At 35.8% G+C, this 20,622-nt stretch overlaps 1 protein-coding gene and 1 pseudogene across 1 annotated transcript; both read right to left on the bottom strand.

Moving 5' to 3' along the window:
* Positions 1–743: 743 nt before the first annotated feature.
* LOC148196879 (uncharacterized) lies at positions 744–2,538 on the bottom strand. The gene is made up of 5 exons (XM_088092511.1): positions 2,057–2,538; positions 1,849–1,975; positions 1,456–1,736; positions 1,337–1,412; positions 744–1,253 (listed from the first exon to the last, which is right to left on the bottom strand). Exons 1-5 carry the CDS (start codon positions 2,536–2,538, stop codon positions 744–746), a joined length of 1,476 nt encoding a protein of 491 aa, XP_087948637.1.
* A 1,652-nt stretch (positions 2,539–4,190) lies between these two features.
* Positions 4,191–6,484, bottom strand: LOC148196878 (uncharacterized; annotated as a pseudogene).
* Positions 6,485–20,622: the final 14,138 nt, after the last annotated feature.

Below are 20,622 nucleotides of genomic sequence, written 5' to 3'. Positions count from 1 at the left end.
GTAAATGCAAGCAAATTTTCCTCCCCTCCTTTCCTATAAAATATTCCATAATTGGTAGTTCCCTTTAGATACACTACAAGAAAAAAATGTATTACATACAACAAAAATCCGTATATAAGACCCAAAATCCGTATATAATACGTGTTTATATACGGATTACATACGGGCAAAAATCCGTATATAATACCGTCGTAGCTAGGTTTATATACGGATTTATCTGTATATAACTTATATACGGAAATTATATACGGATATATCCGTATATAACTTATATATGGATAAATCTGTATATAACTTATATACGAAAATTATATACGGATATATCCATATATAAGTTATATACGGATAAATCCGTATATAACTTATATACGAAAATTATATACGAATATATCCGTATATAACTTATATACGGATAAATCCGTATATAATGTTTTAAGAAGAGCTAAATAAATACCCTGTATATAGTAGTTCCCCATGCACAATATACAAGCAGACCTGGACATTATAGTGAACATTCACCATTGTTATAAGCAAACCTGGACATTATACATTGCACATTGACATATAAATTCAATAAGGTTTTCAGATACACTTAATCCACAAAGGAAACATTGTATATGAATACATAAATATTGTTTACATCAATATAACTGCAAGAATAAACATTAGGTAAGTTCATAAACAGATTGTAGTTGTGGTTCTAAATAAGTTCAACAGTAATGGAAATAAGTTCTATAAAATGCCTAATAATGCATGTAATCATTTCCATCTTGTGGTTGTTCATCTGGTGGTTGCTGGTGTGGTGGTTGCTGTTCTAGAGGTTGCGGTTCTGGTTGGACATTATTGGGTACTTCATTTTGAACTTGAGGATTTTGAAGGTTTAAAAAGTCTTGTGCAGCTGCGGCTGCTGAAGGCGGAAGGAATGGCAGGAGGACGCCAATAAAGCCTTCAAACTTTTGAAGCTGCTGACCATATTGTTGTAACTTCGATTTCAGGTTAACAATTTCTTCTGAATTTTGTGGTTGAGCAGTAGAAGATGCTTGTGTCTGTTGGATGTAACTATCAACACAGTCATCTTGGGAAGTGACATTTCCAATGCCGTATACGCGTCCCTTGTATTTTCCACCAGCAGCCTCTAACCAACATCGGTTTCTCAATCTTTCCTCCTCCGCAGGGTCTAGAGGAGAAGATGTTGAGACACCAACAGATATAGTCTCAGATCTTATTTGAGAAAATTTTACAACAAATTGTTCCTGTTAAATGAATAAATATTATCATTACACATGAGGTTTAAAAACCGAAAATTTATAATGTGATAGAGTTAGTACAAACTTACATGGGTCCGCCTAGACCTTTCGTCCACAAATTCCCCTGTTGATTGACGAATATGTGTCTGCTGAAATATTTGTAAAGTTTATGATTACAAATATAAGAAAAAAAATGTACAAGTTATATACCAAACGAATAGCATGCTCATGCACGCTTATAGATCCTCTAGTGTGCAAACAACCACCCTTTTCAGATGTCCGATTCTTCTTTGCCATTTCACACTTTTGTCTATAAAGTGGCATGTTCCACTTTTCCAAAAGAGCATTCCAAGTATCGTCCCCCAGCCAATCAGGTCTTTTTCCTAGAGTTCTAGCTTTTTTATACATCTCTGAGAGTCTATGAGATGCCTTGGTGTGATAATTTTTTTTTACCTTTTCCTCATCTTCAGGCTTCCATGAAACCCTTCTATGTTATATTAGAAATAATAGGTTTGAATAAGTAAACAAGTTCAAAGTATAAATTAAATGTAGGACACCAACTATTGACTTTGTAACAGGATTGGGAATGAAAAGTGTTTACCTTAAAACGTTCAAAGAAGACATCTCTGGTTGACTTAGGGATTGAGCCCCATGTTAGCCATGGCTCATCAAACTGTTCCTTGATGGTGGCTGTGATTGCCTTCGATGCAGTTTTTGTAGGATAAAACCTAAAACAAAATTAAACTCAAACATTACAATAATACAACAATGAATTGTGTATATATTAATTGAGTTAATTTTTTTCTTACCCTCCTCCAACAGGTGTAATCATTGGACGACTATTGGAACATTCTTCCACGTAATTGGCGGCTGAACTAGAATGTGGATCTGCATCCTCTATATCAGGTGATGGTGCAATATTTCTGGGAGTTGATGGGTTAGAACCAACATTGGGAGAGAGTAAAGCCATTCGATGAGGAGGCACTTGGTATGGAGTGGGTGTCAAGCCAGGCACTTGTATCGGAGGTGGAAGAGATGTACCAATAGAGGTAGGTGTAGATGTAGGAACTTGATGTGGAGTAGGAGTGAAGGCAGGAACAACTAATGGAGGTGGAACAGATCTACCAGTGGAGGTAGAGGTAGGTGTAGTTGGTTGACTGGTTGAACCAATTTCATTATTGAAACGTGTCATCAACTTCACTACATAAGATTTCTTCCCCTTCCCCTTATCAGAATTTCCTGAAGGTGGAATAGGAGGGCCAGAAGGACCTGATGCCATATTCTTGAACATAATATATATTTTTATACAATAGAAGAAAAGAAAACTTAGAAATAGTACAATCAAAGATAAAAATGTGTAACAAGTAAACCAAAAACAATATTATACTCCAAAAACAAACAAAAAACACGAGTACAAACAAACACATCAACAACAGATGAAATCACATTGTTTCTGGCTTTGCAATAAAACTCTATTAGTAAATGTTTAATCTTGAGACTTACATTGATAAGAACTTAAGATTGTGGACAACATTATAAATGCAACAAAAATAAGGAGGAACACACCCTAACTCTATTCAGTGCTACAACTATGAAATTCATCTTCATTGTCATCTTCACCCTGTCCCTCTGCATTGTATTCTTCTGATTTCGTTGTATCTTCATCTATCTGCCCTTGAAATGATGAAATATTGTTAGGGTTCACTTCTTCAAGACCAGCTTCTACATCTTGTAATCGGACTACTTCTTCAACTTCAATGACGTCATTAACATGTGACATTTCCTCCACTTGGTATGGCACATCAGCTTCTACATCATTCGAATCAATGCGACCTCTAGGCTTCGTTTTTATCGCAACACACCAACCTTGTTTGTCCGTGCGTGATGTAGGACATGGTACATAATACACTTGTTGTACATTATGTGCAATTATAAAAGGATCAAACAACACATATCTTTTATCCATTCGAATATCCACAGTGCCATACTTTGAATCCACCCTTGTACCTACTGTCGATGGATCAAACCAATCACAATAAAATAATACAATTTTCTTTTATGTGGTTGTTGAATTGTATTCCAACTCATAAATGTGTTTAATGACACCATAGAAATCATCTTGACCTCCTTCTGTTAGCCCTTTAACATGAACCCCACTTGCCCTGACTCCATGCATGGGTATGAAATTTGTATCCATTAGCAAAGAATGTGTGCCATTCCTTTACACACCTTAAAGGACCAAGTGATAAATCTCTAAGATGTTGGTTCCTCACACTTAAAGGATCGTTATGAACCTACAACCATTCAGGATATGAAACTATTCAACAATGTAATGATTAAAGAATTAAGGAAGAAATGAATGTGTAAGAATGATAAGAAGTCGTACTTTTTGCCTGAACCACAATGGGAAATTAGCATGTATGTATGTCGAACTATTTGACTCAGATAGTTGATAGGTATGTAAGAATGAGCTGTCGACATGTACGACCAGATTAGATCAAAGACAATTAATTATATCAAATGAAAGAATTGGGAAATATAATTTATTTTGGGAGGCTTACTCAAGGTAAGGTTCAACTTCATTTCAATTGATCAATACATGAACATGAGCTGATCTCAATTCTTCATCACTTAACCAATGTGTTGATTCCCTCCCAGAATGACGGCCAAGTTGGTCAAACACTGATAATGTTGTCGTAAAGCTTTCTATTTGAATGTCTACTTCATTTCTACTGCTTTGTGGTGTTAACATGAAGTTTTTGAAATAGTGAGAACAAAAATGAGTTGTTTCTCTGTGCAAGTATGATGCGCAAATAGATCCTTCAACTCTAGCTTTATTCTTTACTGAACGTTTAGCATATCCCATGAACCTACAAATTTGAAACTGATGTGTTAGGGTTTTTGAATTATGCCTAGTAAATTGAACAATAACATGTCATATTGTCACCTTTCAAATGGGTACATCCACCTATAGTGGACTGGTCCACCAAGTCGTGTCTCATATGGAAGATGGATAGGGAGATGTTCCATAGAATCAAAGAATGAGGGAGGAAATATTCTCTCCATCTTGCAAAGAATGATTGAAATGTTTTCTTCCATCTTCGCTAGGTCATCCTTGTTCAATGTAGTAGAACACAAATCTCTAAAGAAATGACTTATCTCTGTAATGGGATTCAGAACATGAGACGGTGAAGAACTAAACGCTATAGGAAGTAAGCATTCCATAAACACATGGCAATCATGACTTTTCATCCCATTGAGCTTTCCCTTATTCACATCAACACACCTTGACAAGTTAGAAGAATATCCATCAGGCATCCTAAGACCTTTTACCCAATGACAGACTTGTTTTGTTTGGTCTGTTGAAAGTGTATAATTTGCTTTTGGCTTATACATGTTTCCATTGCTATGACTTTTTAGCTCCAAATCTTTTCGTCTACAGTACAAAGCTATATCCATTCGGGCCTTGTCATTGTCTTTTGTCTTCCCCGCAACATTCATCACAGTATTAAAGATGTTGTCAAAGAAATTTTTTTCAATGTGCATGAAGTCAAGATTATGCCTTAACAAATTATCCTTCCAATAGGGTAGATCCCAAAAGATGCTTTTTTTTCGTCCAATTATGCCACTCACCATATCCATCAATTCTTGGTGCACCATTTTCAGTTATTTTAGGATAACCATTGATTCTATTCCAAACTTCTGGTCCCGTAAGATATGGTGGTGCGTCATCCATCTCCACTTCCCCCTTCTTGAAAGCATTCCTATTCCTCCTAAAAGCATGGTCATTCGGTAAAAACCTCCGATGGGAGTCAAACCATGAATTTTTTGCCCCATGATATAATCTAAAAGCCTTTGTATGCTCCATGTTATGTGGGCATGCCAGTTTACCATGAGTGCTCAAAATAAGCAGGAAAATCATTAATTGTCCACATTAGCATGGCCCTCAAAATAAAGTTTTGTTTCCTTGAAATATCATATGTCATCACACCCGTCCACAGCTTCTTCAATTCGTCTATCAAGGGCTCTAAGTACACATCTATGCCAACCTTTGGATTGAATGACCTGGGAATGAGACATGTCAAGAACATGTAAGGTTTAGACATGCACATTTCTGGAGGAAGATTATAAGGGGTCACAATAACTGGCCAACATGAATATGGTATATTTGATGCCTGTACATATGGGTTAAAACCGTCAGAGCATAAACCGAGTCGTACATTGCGTGGCTCGATACCAAAGTCAGGATATATTCTAGCAAAGTGCTTCCAAGCCTCTCCATCGCATGGATGACGCAAAACACCATTCGACGACATGTTCTGATAGTGCCATGTCATTTGTCCTGCAGTTTGTGTTGAGGCATACATTCTTTGTAGTTTGGGAATTAATGGCAAATAGAACATTGATTTCATAGGAACTTGTTTTGTAGTAGTTGTTCCCGTGTTACGTGGTTGATATCTTGGCTTTCCACAAATTTTGCATTCAAGCAACGCGCCATCATTCTTACCATATTCATTATCATAGAAGAGCATGCAACCATCCACGCAACAATCAATCCTCTGCGATTGTAATCCCAACTTTGATACACACTTTTTTGCATCGTAGTATGTTTTAGGCAAACCTGATTTGATGGGTGTTGCATCCATAACCATTTTTGCAATAAAATCTATGCATTGGTGAGGAATATTCCAATTTGAGTTGCAAGCTAATAGTCTGACACACATTGATAATTTCGAGTCTGATGCTCCTCCATACAACGGCTGGTTTGCATCCAACAAAAAATTAAAAAACCTTTGTGTTTCTTCATTCGAAGCCTCTTCAATGTTATTAGAAGTAGATGCTTGCCACGACTCATTTTGCCTAAGAGCATCATGCACCATGTCTTCCATTGTTTGAAATTGGTTAATTTGACCACCTTCCGTCTCTACAGCCATCGAACTGTCATGATTCTGTACATGATCTTCTGGCATTATTTCCCCATGATCCTCCCAAATGAAATAATTAGGCTTGAAACCGTTCTTGTAAAGGTGAACCTTCACAACTCTTTCGTTCAGAATCTTTGTACAATCGCACTTTAAACATGGACATCGAAGACCCCCATCTCTACGATAACGTTGTTGTTCACAAGCTTTACTTATAAACTCTTCAACACCCACTACAAAAGACTCTTTCAAAGCACCTCTTCCTCTATGACACCTATCGTACATCCATGAATGATTTGGTTGAGCATGATCCATTTTCTGTACATAAATCGATTACAAAACAATTAGCCAATGGTTAATACACGTGTCCATATTAGGACACGTGCCCTATCAAATGGCTTCCTAAAGAATAACCTAAATTATTTTAGGTCCTTTTCTCTCTATCATACAACGTTTTTCTACATGTCTCTATCTTAGTATTATTTTTGTACATGTAAATCACTATGTACAAAATTGTTTTAAGCTTTCAATATACAAGGATATTGGCCAACCTACAACGTTGACTTAAGACTCTAACTACAACCAAACATAGTTAAAGAAAAAACAAATTATGCTAGACAGGAGTTGATGTGTTTAATTGTTTTGCTAAATAATTTAAATACATAAGATAAATATTTTAACAACTAAATAACCCTCATAATATTTTAGGTACAGTTGCATAAGCATACATTGCAAAAGTACAATTATTAATTGGTTCAGGTCTTACTAGGAGCTTTGGTTGATAAAAGAACCTTGTTGTATACTGGATTGCAGGTACCAAGTGCAACTACAAAAGAAACATGGCATATCAATTTATAACAAAGTATTGGAGGGGAGGCGAATTTCAACTACTTTTCTATCAATGGGAAACATTTTAACAACATTCCACTAAGTAAAACCCAAAGAATATTAGGAATAGGAAAATCCATGCCAAAATTGGCACGTGAAATTAATTAAAATGTAACAAGAAATTACCTAACAACAATTATTCTATATTTATATTTATATTTATATTGTAATATGAATTTGTTTAAATTTAATCACCTAACAAGAAATTATGACTTCTTGAACTGTACAGAAAAAGTTATAGTCTTTACTTTAATCCAAGCTATACTATAGAGTGGGTATCTAAAGTATATAAGAGCTTTCGAGGTGGCTTTTTTCTGGACCGAAAAAAAAAGCCTACTTTTATTTCCTCTATATCAATGGTTTGCATGCGAAGGTTTGATTACAAACACAAGTTCTATGTCTGAACAACATTCCATGCTTGAACAACAGTTCATGGACTATTTGTGTTATGCACTAAATTGTACTTCAAGTTGAAGTTCAAACAAGTCAAATACTTCAAGTTTAAATTAATCAAATATTTCAAAATCTCATCATATAATGGACAATTTTAAATATAAGTCTTTAAATATACAAAGTAATAATAAAAACTATTCCCCCATGTGTTTTGTTTTTTTCTAATTAAACAGTAATATTTTCTTGAAAATATTTTATCTTGACTTCTATTTTAAAAATCATATAAATTCTTATTTATATGAACGAAATTCGGTGATAACAACTACAAGCCCAAATGAAAAACCTAAACGAAAAACCTACACAAATTTGTTTTATTTTACTTCAAACTTAAGATATAGGTTTGAGTCAATTATCTCAAACTACACATATTTACATTTTTCAATTCTACAATAATATTTTTAGAACTTAAAGGAATTTTTAGAATAAAAGAATTTAAGAAAATATATAAAAAAATGAAAATCTCTGCATAAATTGAAAAACTAAGAGGGCTTGTTTAAAGGAGTGAGGAGTTGAACTTTTAGTATTATAGTGACTACTTTCGAACTAAAAAAGATTGAAGTAGATGGTTTCTCCTCTCATCTGCAATAAAATTTGAAGTGAATAGTAAAAAAAAGGGTGGAAATGGTAGTGGCAAAGGAAGTGATAAGAAACACAAGATATGGAATCATATATCTCCCTATTATTGATTCAGAAATGAGGGACAGTGAATGCGTGTACTGGACACCCATAAGTAATAAGAAACACAAGAAAATGATGGATGCTAAAGACATCTTCTTCACTACTGAAAGGATCAGCTACCTTGGTCACAAGACAAACCCCAAAATGAAATCCGAATGCTATAATATTACCAAGGCCATGCAGATTCCAGTCCCCACCAATACTGTTAAAAACATTACACTGTCCATAAATAGCACCAGAGTAGTTTCTGACAATATACTACAAACAAAATTAGACATCAGAAACCTATCATGCAAAACAGAAATGCCACAGCCAAAATGTTTCAGTACTAGATTTTCTTATAAAACATCAAAGCCAACACTCAAATACTATTATGATACTAACAAATTTTCATGTCATACCTAAACTAGAATCACATTTATAAAAGCTAATTTCCATTACAAGAACAAGGAGAGCAAACCCCTGGCCTAAAACATCTATGTCCCTCCTGGTGAACACAAGGTACTTAGTTTTTGCTTTTATTTTTCCCAGCAAAAGGAGGATCTTAGGGGTGGAAGCAACTCACTGATCATAACCTATTATATTATTTTATTTTATTTGGTTGGTGTTATCTAAAGTCAGCCACCTAAGCTGAACTTTAACGTGAATAAGTAAATGTTTTATTTAACTTCCCCTTTTCTTAGTGTCCTAAACTTTTGTCTTGGCCTTGATGGCAATGTTGCACCTTTTCAATGATCTAAACTGAAAAAGTGTTGTGGGATATTTCCATGCGCTTTCACTGGTTGAAACTCCATTGGGTAGGCTGATGTTGGAGATGATATGCACCCCAAAGAAAAAAGGACAACCCCTCCTTGGTAAGATCATCATTTATCAAACCCCATCATAGGAATTTACAAGAAAGAATCCTTTATAGTATCATTCATATGAAACAAAGCTTATGATATGAAGGAAAAAATGAATTATGAAGCAAGGCGTATTTTACATTGTACTCTGTTAGCTTACGCTTATGATATGTCCTTTTGTTCTTTTTTTATCGTCAATACAATTATTCTTTTACCCTCAATTATAAATCTTACATCCACATATTACTGTTCAGCAGCAATTGGTCGCCCATTACCATGCTGGAATTACTTTGAAGAAAACTCATTCATGGAGGGAAATTAAAAACCGAACTACATTACATACAAAACCGAGCAAGAGAGGAAATTAAAAACACCTTTTTGTCGTTCCTTCGGCCTTTGCAGCACCAAGTTCTATGTCTCAGCTTAAACCGCAACACAACAGCCTCAATCGATGCCTCGTCAAAATCCAACTACGTCTTCCCAGACGAACCAAAAATGGGGCAATGAAAATCAAATCAACACAGATTAGGGTTCAATTTTAAAGATTTCTAACCATTACATATTACCATAAACATGAACAAACAGAAGAATCACTTACCAGATTAGGGCTCTAGAGAAGAATGATTTACAGCTGCAGAGAAGAGACGATCCAAAGGGGAGGTGACTGAAGGTTTGAGACGAATGTTCGACACGAGAGCTGACTGAAGGTTGGAGAGGAGAGGTGAATGAATGGTTGATGAAGATGACTCCACAGAGAAGAGGGTTCGACAGCAAGAGAGTTCGAGAGAGAGAACAGAGTTCTAGAGTTCGAGAGAGAACAGAGTTCGAGAGAGAACAAAGTTCTAGGGTTCGAGAAAGAGGGGAAAATGCTTCTTTAGAGTGTGATATGCAGCTCCAGCATCCAATTAATCAGAAAAAAAAAATTTAAAAAAAATAATTTCCCACATTCGTATATAGTATCCGTAGTTAACAACTTCGTTCTAATTGCATACGGATACTACGGGTTATATACGGATATATCCTTGGATAATTTTCCCGCGACCACGCGCAAACTTTATATACAGAATTTATATACGGAAAATTCCGTATATAAATATCCGTATATAATATCCGTATATAAAGCCTTTTCTGGTATCCGTACATAACTTCCGTATATAATGCCTCATTTATATACGGATTCACATCCGTATATAATTGTCCGTATGTAATTTCATTATTTCTTGTAGTGATACCGTAGGATTCTTTTAGCTGCTTGTAGGTGTAACTCAATTGATTTGGACATGTATCTGCTAATTAAACTCACACTGAACATGATATCTGGCCGTGTAGCCGTCAAATACATTAAACTTCCCACAATCTGTTTGAAGTAAATGTTATCCACAATGGTCCCATCAACATCCTTATTAAGCTTACTCCTTGGGACAATTGGACTCTTCACATGTTTTCTTTCAGTCATAGAAGATATTTTCAGATCATTGGCATATTTCTGTTGACACAAAAATACTCCTCCTGGATTTTGTAAGACCTAATGCCAAGAAAAAATCTCATTTTTCCTAAATTAGTCATATAAAAAACATGCATCATACACTTCTTGAAATTAATAATCATACTCACATTATTGCCAGTATACATCAGATCATCAACATAAATGCCGACGATTAATATGTTCCTTTCAGTGTCCTTTTTGATGAATAAGGTCTCTTCACTTGGGCATTTTTGAAAACCATCCTACATGAAATGTGTTTCTCTTCAACTAAACCAAGCTCTAGGTGTTTGTTTTACACCTTAGAAAGCTTTATGTAGGTTGTAAACCTTGTGCTTTTTCCGTTTTTTCACATATCCCTTTGGTTGCTCAACATACACATCTTCATTCCACATTTCATGCAAGAATGCAGATTTGACATCTGGTTGAAAGATGTTCCACCCTTTGCATGTTGCTAGAGTCACAACTAGTCGCCCTGTGTCCATGCGTGCAACATGAGCAAATACTTTAGAGAAATCAATTCCATGTTGTTGTGAATATCCCTTAGCTACTAACATTGCTTTATACTTATCAACTTTTCCCAACTCATTCAATTTTGTCTTATAAACCCATTTAACTTCTATTATTTTTGCTCTAGCTGGTAGATCCATTAGTTCCCAAGTTTGATTCTTTTCAATTGATTGTATTTCACTGTCCATAGCTTCTCTCCATTTTGCATGTTGAACAACTTCTTCAAACAGAATTGGATCATCACTGGTGATATTTTGAACCATGTAAGTTGTTTCCTCTACTTCTTCTTTTTCACTTAAACCTTAACCACTGACAAAATCTCCCATCCAATTTGGCTACCGCCTCTCTCTCTGTTGAACTTCATTGGTTTCACCATCACTCTCGAGCTCCATGTCTTCCTCAAACAAATTTCCAATATATATTCTTATCATTGTTTTCCTGCTTATTGTCATCATTATGGGATTTAGGAACATTTTTGGCTGAGAGCATACACCTTATCGTGTTCATAACAGTCCTATTTTTGCGTTCAGCGACTCCGTTTTGATGTGGAGTGTAGGCTGTGGTAAATTGTCGTTTTATACCATTTTCATCACCAAACGATTTGAACGTGAGAGAATTAAACTCTCCTCCTCTATCTATTCAGAGACATTTAATGAACGCTCCGATTGCTTTTTCCACCATGTTCTTCTATGACTTGAAACATTCCAAAGCTTCAGATTTTTTTGAAAGCAAATATACCCAACCTTTACGACTATAATCATCAATGAAGCTTAAGAAATATTGTTTTCCACTATTGGAGATGGGTTCTATGGGTCCACAAGTATCTGCATGTATGAGCTCCAAGGCGGTGTTGGCATGCCATTTGCTTGTCTTAGGAATTGGAGTTCGATGTTACCATTGAAACAGTCAGGACAAACAACACCCGAGGAATCAAGTGTCATTAAACCATGTACCATGTTTCGTGTTTGCAGAGTCTTCAAGCCTTTGTAGTGTAGGTGACCAAACCTTTGATGCCAGAGATAAGTGAGATCAGAGGAAGTATGTAAACATTATTTAGTAGAAGAAGGAGTGATGAAACTTTCATCAAATAGAATGAACATATGATTTATGCTCATGTTTGTGTGAGCAATCAAACCTTTAGATAGATGATAAATATTACATTTTCCATTTTGTATGAGAATGCAAATACCCTTTTTCTGCAACTGGCCAATGCTTAACATTTTTTTGTGAAGCTCAAGACATAATATACATCTCGTAGCAAAAAAGCAGTGCCATTAAAGACTAATCTGACACTTCCTGTGCCAACAACACTCATTTAAGAGTCATTACCACATTTGACAAAATGTTTAGCCTCATACACCAATTTGACGAAATCACCTTTATCACCACACATGTGATTAGAACACCCGAAATCCAAAAACCATGTGGCGTTCTTATTGACTCCTTTATCGATGGTAACCATCAAGTGCAGCTCTTTTACGTCATCTACTTTTGCATAATTTGCTTCTTTTTGCCAATGCGGACATTCATACTGAAAATAACCCAATTTTTGGCACTTGAAGCATTCCACATTTATTTTTGAGAAAGATTGTCTTCCTCTGCCACATCCACGACCTTGGTTGGACCCTCTACCTCTTCCTCGACCTCTGCCTCGATTGCTTTCTAACGTCAGTACTTGCTCATCATCTTGGGTGATTCGTTTAAACTTTTGCTCATGGACCACCAAGGAACTTTGTAGTTTGTCATTGGATATGGTCTCTGTGTCCTGTGATTACTCAATCTATCAAAGGTGTGAAGTATTTTTTTCAACCACCTTAGAGTCAGGCATATTTTATCCATTGTTGCGCATCTTGTTGGCCATTGTGATTACCCTAGCAAAATATTTCGTGATAGTTTCGGTGTCGATCATTTCAAGCACCTCAAACTCTTGTCTCAGCATTAAGCATGGACTCTTTATGCGTGCATTCCTCCAAATTTATTTTTCAGTGAATCCCAAACAATTTTGGATGTACTCCTGTCTAAAATTTGTTACATGTAATTAAATTGGTTTTTTGTTCCATTTATGACGTAATTTTGTTACATGTATTTTAAATGTAATTGTGTTGATTCAGGAGAAAAGAATACCTGATGTTATACAAAGTCATGAGGTCGTCCAATTTGGATCCCAATCTTACCAACTATCACAACAATCTGAAGTGCCTCCTTCTGGTTTTATGTCTTTGTTGTCAGCTGTAGATAACAATTTCGATAACAATATTCTTTGATGTATATAACTTCCTTCTTCTTCTATGTATATTTTTTGTAAATGTTGTCTAAATGAATACATGAATTTTATGATAATCCATTGCTTGATGACCACTGTGAAAAACCCCTTTGATGCATTGTTACTGAAAATGTTTGCTTTACATTAATTACAGCGAGTACTGTTTTAAATTGAATGTTTGGGCCAAAAATCCTTTTGGTAATCGATTACCAGTAATCTGTAAACGATTACAGCTCATGGTGCATCCATATAACTACCCACTCTTCAAGTTTTTCTCCCCACGTCCCCTAGTTTAGGTTTCGTGTACTTAACTACCCACTATTCAAGTTCTTCAAGTACCCTTCGAACATTATTCTCCCTCCAAAACCCTAAGAATCCTGCAATGGCTGATCACGCAAGCAAGAAACAAAGGGCATCTTCTTCTCGTGGTGGATGTCGTCGTCGTCGTAGTCTAACACCATCCCCACCATCATCCCCACCACTAGTAAACAATGAACTTTTCTCGTTGCATGAACAATACTAGAACTTTGCTAACCATTTTTTCAATCGTGAAATCTTGGAAAGCAAATATCTCAAGGACTTTGAAGGAAGAAATTTTCAATTCTACGGCATATAGGCCGACGCTGGACTCACGGAATTTGTGTCTTTAAGAAGACATTTCTACCCAGAATTAGTTAGAGTCTTCTACAACAACATGTCCATTTCGGATACTGGTGTTATTCGAAGCGAAGTAAAAGGGGTCAAACTCAGAATAGGACCTAATCTTTTTCATCAGCTCACTTTCCTCCCATCTACTAGTGTTCGTTATGAAGGAGGTTTTGTCAATGAGTGGAAAGAGCATTACGATTTTGTAACTGCTAGGCAACTCATGTGTAGAGATGATGCTAACATACATAGCAGAATTTTGGCAAATGAAGGTTCAACCTAGGATACTTCATTACGTTCTTACCCGAGTATTAATTCCTCGTGCAACCAATATTGGTCAGGCATCCAAAGAGGATATTATGATGTTGTTGGCCCTTTTCAATTCCATGGAGATTAATTGGGGACATCTAATCAAATATAGGATGAAAATGGCATTAAAGGACAACGTCAAGCTGCCATATTCTAATTTGATTACCATCTTCATGGAACACTTTCAAGTCCCTACTGAGAGTGATTCTATTACAAAAATTAAGTTGAAACAAAGGATGGGATATGAAGTTATAGCTTCATTTGGTTATGTACAAAATCATGAGGGAGTGTGGGTTCCCAAACAGAACGCCCCCAATGAACAGCGTGAAGGCAGACAAGACGAGGATAATCAACAAGCCAATTCTTCTACAACAATAAATGATGTCATTAACCGCAAAGAACAATTGCAGACCTTCGTTGGTACAAGATTTGATGCCTTCGAAATGCGATTTGGAAACATGGACATGGCCATGGGGACAAGATTTGACGCGCTGGAATCGTGAGTAGATGATAACAGTTGAAAAACTGTTATTTTCATGCTTAAAATTGACACAAAAAGCAACCTTTACACTTAGAAACTAGCTTGAAATCATGCTTTTATCCATATTTTCATAAATAAGAGAGCTGGACAGGTTTATGCTTGATTTCAGTGTTTTTGTGCAGGTTTTAAGGTGAATTTAGTGAAAGAAGTGAAGAAGGAGAGAGATGGAATCAGAAAAGTCAACCAGAAACCAGAAAAGTCAACCAGTCAACCAGAAAAGTCAACCAGTCAACCAAAAAGTCAACTAGTCAACCAGAATACGAAAAAAGTCAACCAGACGAGTTTTGGGCCAGTTTTATGCGATTTTATGATCTGTTTGGGCCTGAACCCGTTTTCTATTATTTTTATGTCCTATTTAAAGACCTAGATGTCTTAGAGTTGGTATCTTTGGCAGAAACAAAGCAAACACTCTCTTCCACCCCTTTGAAGGAGGATCTTGGATGCTCAGGCTACCTCTTCACCTTTCTAGGATTTTATCTTTCATTCTTTCATTATTGTTCATCTAGGTTCACCATGAATATGGCGAACTAAACCTTGTATGTTTGTTGGGGAATCAATGTAATCTTTTGAAGCTCTCATATATGGAATTTGTGCTTGCATCTTAATCTAAGATTTATGCTTTCCTTCATCATTAGTTAGGGTTTTTCCTCTTTGCCTAATGCTTGCTTTGTTTAACTCATTCAATGCATGATTATTGATTTTGTCGATACGGGAACGTACGGGGAAGTCTAGATCCGGGGAATTACTCCCAATATTATATTGGTTGTCGTTAAGCTCCTGTGCTAAGAGAACTAATTATTAGGAATGCTAGGAATTGTATGAACTCATAATTAGGGAGAAGCCTTCTTGAAAGGTAATTTAGAGAGTGGCATTAACAATGATGACTTGAATGTTGAATTCCTAAAATATATGAGAGTGGATAAGATGAAATTGACCCCCAACAACATATTCATCAATATATTTCATTGAAAGTGCTTGTCTTTTGTTTTAGCCATTGATCAACCTCATGCATACATGTTTATTTTCGTCTTTTGCATATTAAACTCCACTTATTTTGTTCTTAAGTCTTAGCTAATCAACAAATCACATAACTAAACTAGGCCGTGAGTCCTTTGGGAGAACGATACTTGGTCTTACCGAGTTTATTACTTGAAACGATTCGGTCATACTTGCCGATTGTTCAACAAGTTTGTGACATCATATTTTGGTGATCATAAATTTGTCCATCAGTAGGGAACATTGAGGAATAACTACAGCACTTGCGCAACCACTTTGATAACAAACCTCGTAGTTAGAATTGGTTGTTTAGAGTTAATTAGTTTCATTACGAACATTCATGAATTATTGTGTTGCTAGTTCAATGTTGTAATGTTTTTAATACTCAAGTGCTTTATGGATATTTAAAGTTTTCATCATCAATGTTTACATGAAGTTTTTCTGAATTATTTATGATAAAAACTTAAATGAATAAACCAAGTTAGATAATCTGGTGTTTAATGGACTTCTTAAAAATAAAATCGAGTGATAACCATTGGATTTTAGTCAAAAAATTTAAATTTTGACCATGGTCACCCAGGTTACCACAGCTGGCTCCTACGGTACAAGTTTTTGTACAAAAGCCAAAATTTGTTAATGTAATCGTTTACCAGACAATTATAAACGATTACCATGGTGTTTTTCCCTGCACAAGTTTGAGAACTTCACTTAAGTTGCTCATTGCATAAACATTGTTCCTTTCCTCCATCATGGGGTGCCCAAACATGAATTCCCAACCTCTACTCACACTTAAACACCAAAATCAAGTGAAAACCATTAGAGTTATGTAGCAAAGTTACAAATTTTGACAATGGTCACCCACGTTACCACAGGTGGCTCCAACTGTACAACTTCCTGTACAAAACCCACATTTTAAATTTGACAATCGTTTATGAGTCAATTATAAACGATTACTAGGGTGTTTTTCCCTGCACAAGATTCTGGAGTTCACCTAAGTTGCTCATCTCATAAACATTGTTCCTTTCCTCCATCATGGGGTGCCCAAACATGACTTCCCAGCCTCTACTCACACTTAAACAACAAAATCAAGTGATAATCACTTGGCTTATGAAGAAACTTACAAATTTTGACCATGGTCACCCACGTTACCACAAGTGGCTCTTATAGTACAACTTCCTATACAAAACTCATATTTTAGTCGTGTAGTCGTTTATAAGCCAATTGTAAACGACTACTAGGGTGTTTTTCTCTGCACAAGTTTCAGGACTTCACCTAAGTTGCTCATCTCATAAACATTGTTCCTTTTCTGCATCATGGGGTGCCCAAACATGACTTCCCAGCCTCTACTCACACTTAAACAACAAAATCAAGTGAAAACCACTAGGCTTAAGTAAGAAAGTTACAAATTTTGACCATGGTCACCCACGTTACCACATGTGGCTCCTGTAGTCAAATTTTGTGTACAAAACCCATATTTTAATCCTGTAATCGTTTACGAGTCAGTTGTAAATGATTACCAGGGTGTTATTCCCTAAACAAGTTTCACGACTTCACCTAAGTTGCTCATCTCATAAACATTGTTCATTTCCTCCATCATGGGATGCCCAAACATGACTTCCCAGCCTCTACTCACACTTAAACAACAAAATCAAGTTAAAACCATTGGACTTATGTAAGAAAGTTACAAATTTTGACAATGTTCACCCACGTTACCACAGGTGGCTCCAACTGTACAACTTCCTGTACAAAACCCACATTTTAGTCGTGTAATCGTTTATGAGCCAATTATAAACGATTACTAGGGTGTTTTTCCCTGCACAAGATTCTGGAGTTCACCTAAGTTGCTCATCTCATAAACATTGTTCCTTTCCTCCATCATGGGGTGCCCAAACATGACTTCCCAGCCTCTACTCACACTTAAACAACAAAATCAAGTGATAATCACTGGGCTTATGAAGAAACTTACAAATTTTGACCATGGTCACCCACGTTACCACAAGTGGCTCTTATAGTACAACTTCCTATACAAAACTCATATTTTAGTCGTGTAGTCGTTTATAAGCCAATTGTAAACGACTACTAGGGTGTTTTTCCCTGCACAAGTTTCAAGACTTCACCTAAGTTGCTCATCTCATAAACATTGTTCCTTTTCTGCATCATGGGGTGCCCAAACATGACTTCCCAGCCTCTACTCACACTTAAACAACAAAATCAAGTGAAAACCACTAGGCTTAAGTAAGAAAGTTACAAATTTTGACCATGGTCACCCACGTTACCACATGTGGCTCCTGTAGTAAAATTTCGTGTACAAAACCCATATTTTAATCCTGTAATCGTTTACGAGTCAGTTGTAAATGATTACCAGGGTGTTATTCCCTAAACAAGTTTCACGACTTCACCTAAGTTGCTCATCTCATAAACATTGTTCATTTCTTCCATCATGGGATGCCCAAACATGACTTCCCAGCCTCTACTCACACTTAAACAACAAAATCAAGTTAAAACCATTGGACTTATGTAAGAAAGTTAGAAATTTTGACAATGTGATAACAGTTGAAAAACTGTTATTTTCATGCTTGAAATTGATACTAAAAGCAACCTATAATACTTAGAAACTAGCTTGAAATCATGCTTTTATTCATATTTTCAGAAATAAGAGAGCTGGACAGGTTTATGCTTGATTTCAGTGTTTTTGTGCAGGTTTTAAGGTGAATTTGGTGAAAGAAATGAAGAAGGAGAGAGATGAAATCAGAAAAGACATGAAAAAGATCAAAAGGAGAAGCCGCAACTGCCGCTCAGCGGCAGTTTACCGCTGAGCGGCACTCAGAAGCTCACGGGGGATCCGCTGAGGGGCAAAATGGCTGCTGAGGGGAAGAAACCAACTCACGCACTTACCGCTGAGCGGTACTTTACCGCTGAGCGGCACACTTATGGGCTTGGGCCTAAATTTTCTGTAATTTTAGAATAGTATATAAGCTTTAGGACGTCCTAGGGTTTGTATCTTTGGCAGAAACGAAGCAAACACTCTCTCTTCCACCCCTTTGAAGGAGGATCTTGGATGATCAGGCTACCTCTTCACCTTTCTAGGGTTTTATCTTTCATTCTTTCATTATTATTCATCTAGTTTCACCATGAATATGGTGAACTAAACCTTGTATTGTTGTTGGGGAATCAATGTAGTCTTGTGAAACTCTCATATATGGAATTTGTTTTTACATCTTATATTTAAGACCTATGCTTTCTTTCATCATTAGTTAGGGTTTTTCCTCTTTGCTCAATGCTTGCTTTGTTTAACTCATTCAATGCATGATTATTGATTTTGTCGATACGGGAACGTACGGGGAAGTCTAGATCCGGGGAATTTCTCCCAATAGAATATTGGTTGCCGTTAAGCTCCTACACTAAAAGAACTAATTATTAGGAATGCTAGGAATCGTATGAACTCGTAATTAGGGATTGGCCTTCTTGCAAGGTAATTTAGAGAGTGGCATTAACAATGATGAAAAGAATGTTGAATTCCTAAAGTATATGAGAGTGGATAAGATGAAATTGATAACCCCAACAACATACTCATCCATCTAATTCATTGAAGTGTTTGTATTTTGTTTTTCGCCATTGATCAAATTCATGCATACATATTTAATTATTGTCTCTTGCATTAAAACCTAAAATCAATTTGTTCTTAAGTCTTAAATAATCAACAAATCATATAGCTAAACTAGGCCGTGAGTCCTTTGGGAGAACGATACTTGGTCTTACCGAGTTTATTACTTGATACGATTCGGTCACACTTGCCGATTGTTAAACAAGTTTGTGGCGCCGTTTTTCGGTGTTTTAAATTTGTCATCACCTTTACTAACGTGTCTTCCTTGCTTCCGAACGCCTGGATCTTTTGAATCGTCTACCTTCATTCAGTCTGAATCACTCGGTCCTCTATGACCGATCAGTCTTCAGGAGGGAGTGCACGGTTGCCTTCTTGACAGAGAGGGGAGGTGTAAGATCCTTGAAAATATTTGTAAGTTAAAATGTAAGATCCATGAAAAAAAAAATATTTATAATAGTAAATTTTAACATTTTATTAGTAATAATAATTTTAATGGATAGAAAAATGTAAATTTTTGGATATAAAGTTATAGTAATTTTAGAGGGAGAGCTTCAAATTTTTTATAACTTATTTAGGATTTTTTTTAGAAATGTGAATAGTAAATAGTAAATAGTAAATAGTGAATAGTGAATAGTGAATAGTTAAAAAAAAATATTAAAATAAATTATGGAAGAGAACACTCCACGTAGATTTAATCATTCAGAGATAAGAATGGTGAATAAAAAATAATTTTTGAATAGTAAAAATGAATAGTAAAAGTGAATAGTAAAAATGAATAGTAAAAATGAATAGTAAAATTTTTGGCTATAAATAGCCAAGGGGGGGAGGCTGAAGATTTACACCAAAATTCTAGAGAAATTGTGAGAGAAGAGAGTTAGAGGAAATTCTAGTTAAAGAGAGGAAATTCTGGAAGTTTCCGGAGAACGGTTTGAGAAGAGGAAACTAAGTCTGGAATAGAGGTAAGGGAAGCTAACTTTGAGTATTTCTTTTTGTATTATCTTGAGTCTTGAATATGCTATATTTTTCTTTTGTCTGATTTTAAATCTTAAATATGGAGTATTTTGTTTCTGTATGATTTTGAATTTTAAATGAGAATATGTTTTTTTGTGTGTTAATATCCAAGTGTGATAGTTGTAAAATGTGATATTGATTATGTTATGTCAATTGTATGTTATTAGTGGTTTATTTTTGTATTTTGGAAGGATTAGAAATTGTCTAACCGGCTCTGCCAGATTCAATTT

Source organism: Vigna umbellata, chromosome 6 (assembly GCF_029865625.1).
Source record: "Vigna umbellata cultivar VRB3 chromosome 6, Vumbellata_1.0, whole genome shotgun sequence".
NCBI classification, from domain to species: domain Eukaryota; kingdom Viridiplantae; phylum Streptophyta; class Magnoliopsida; order Fabales; family Fabaceae; genus Vigna; species Vigna umbellata.
The sequence above is the reverse complement of the archived record's forward strand: the minus strand, read 5'-3'. Positions and strand labels throughout refer to the sequence as shown.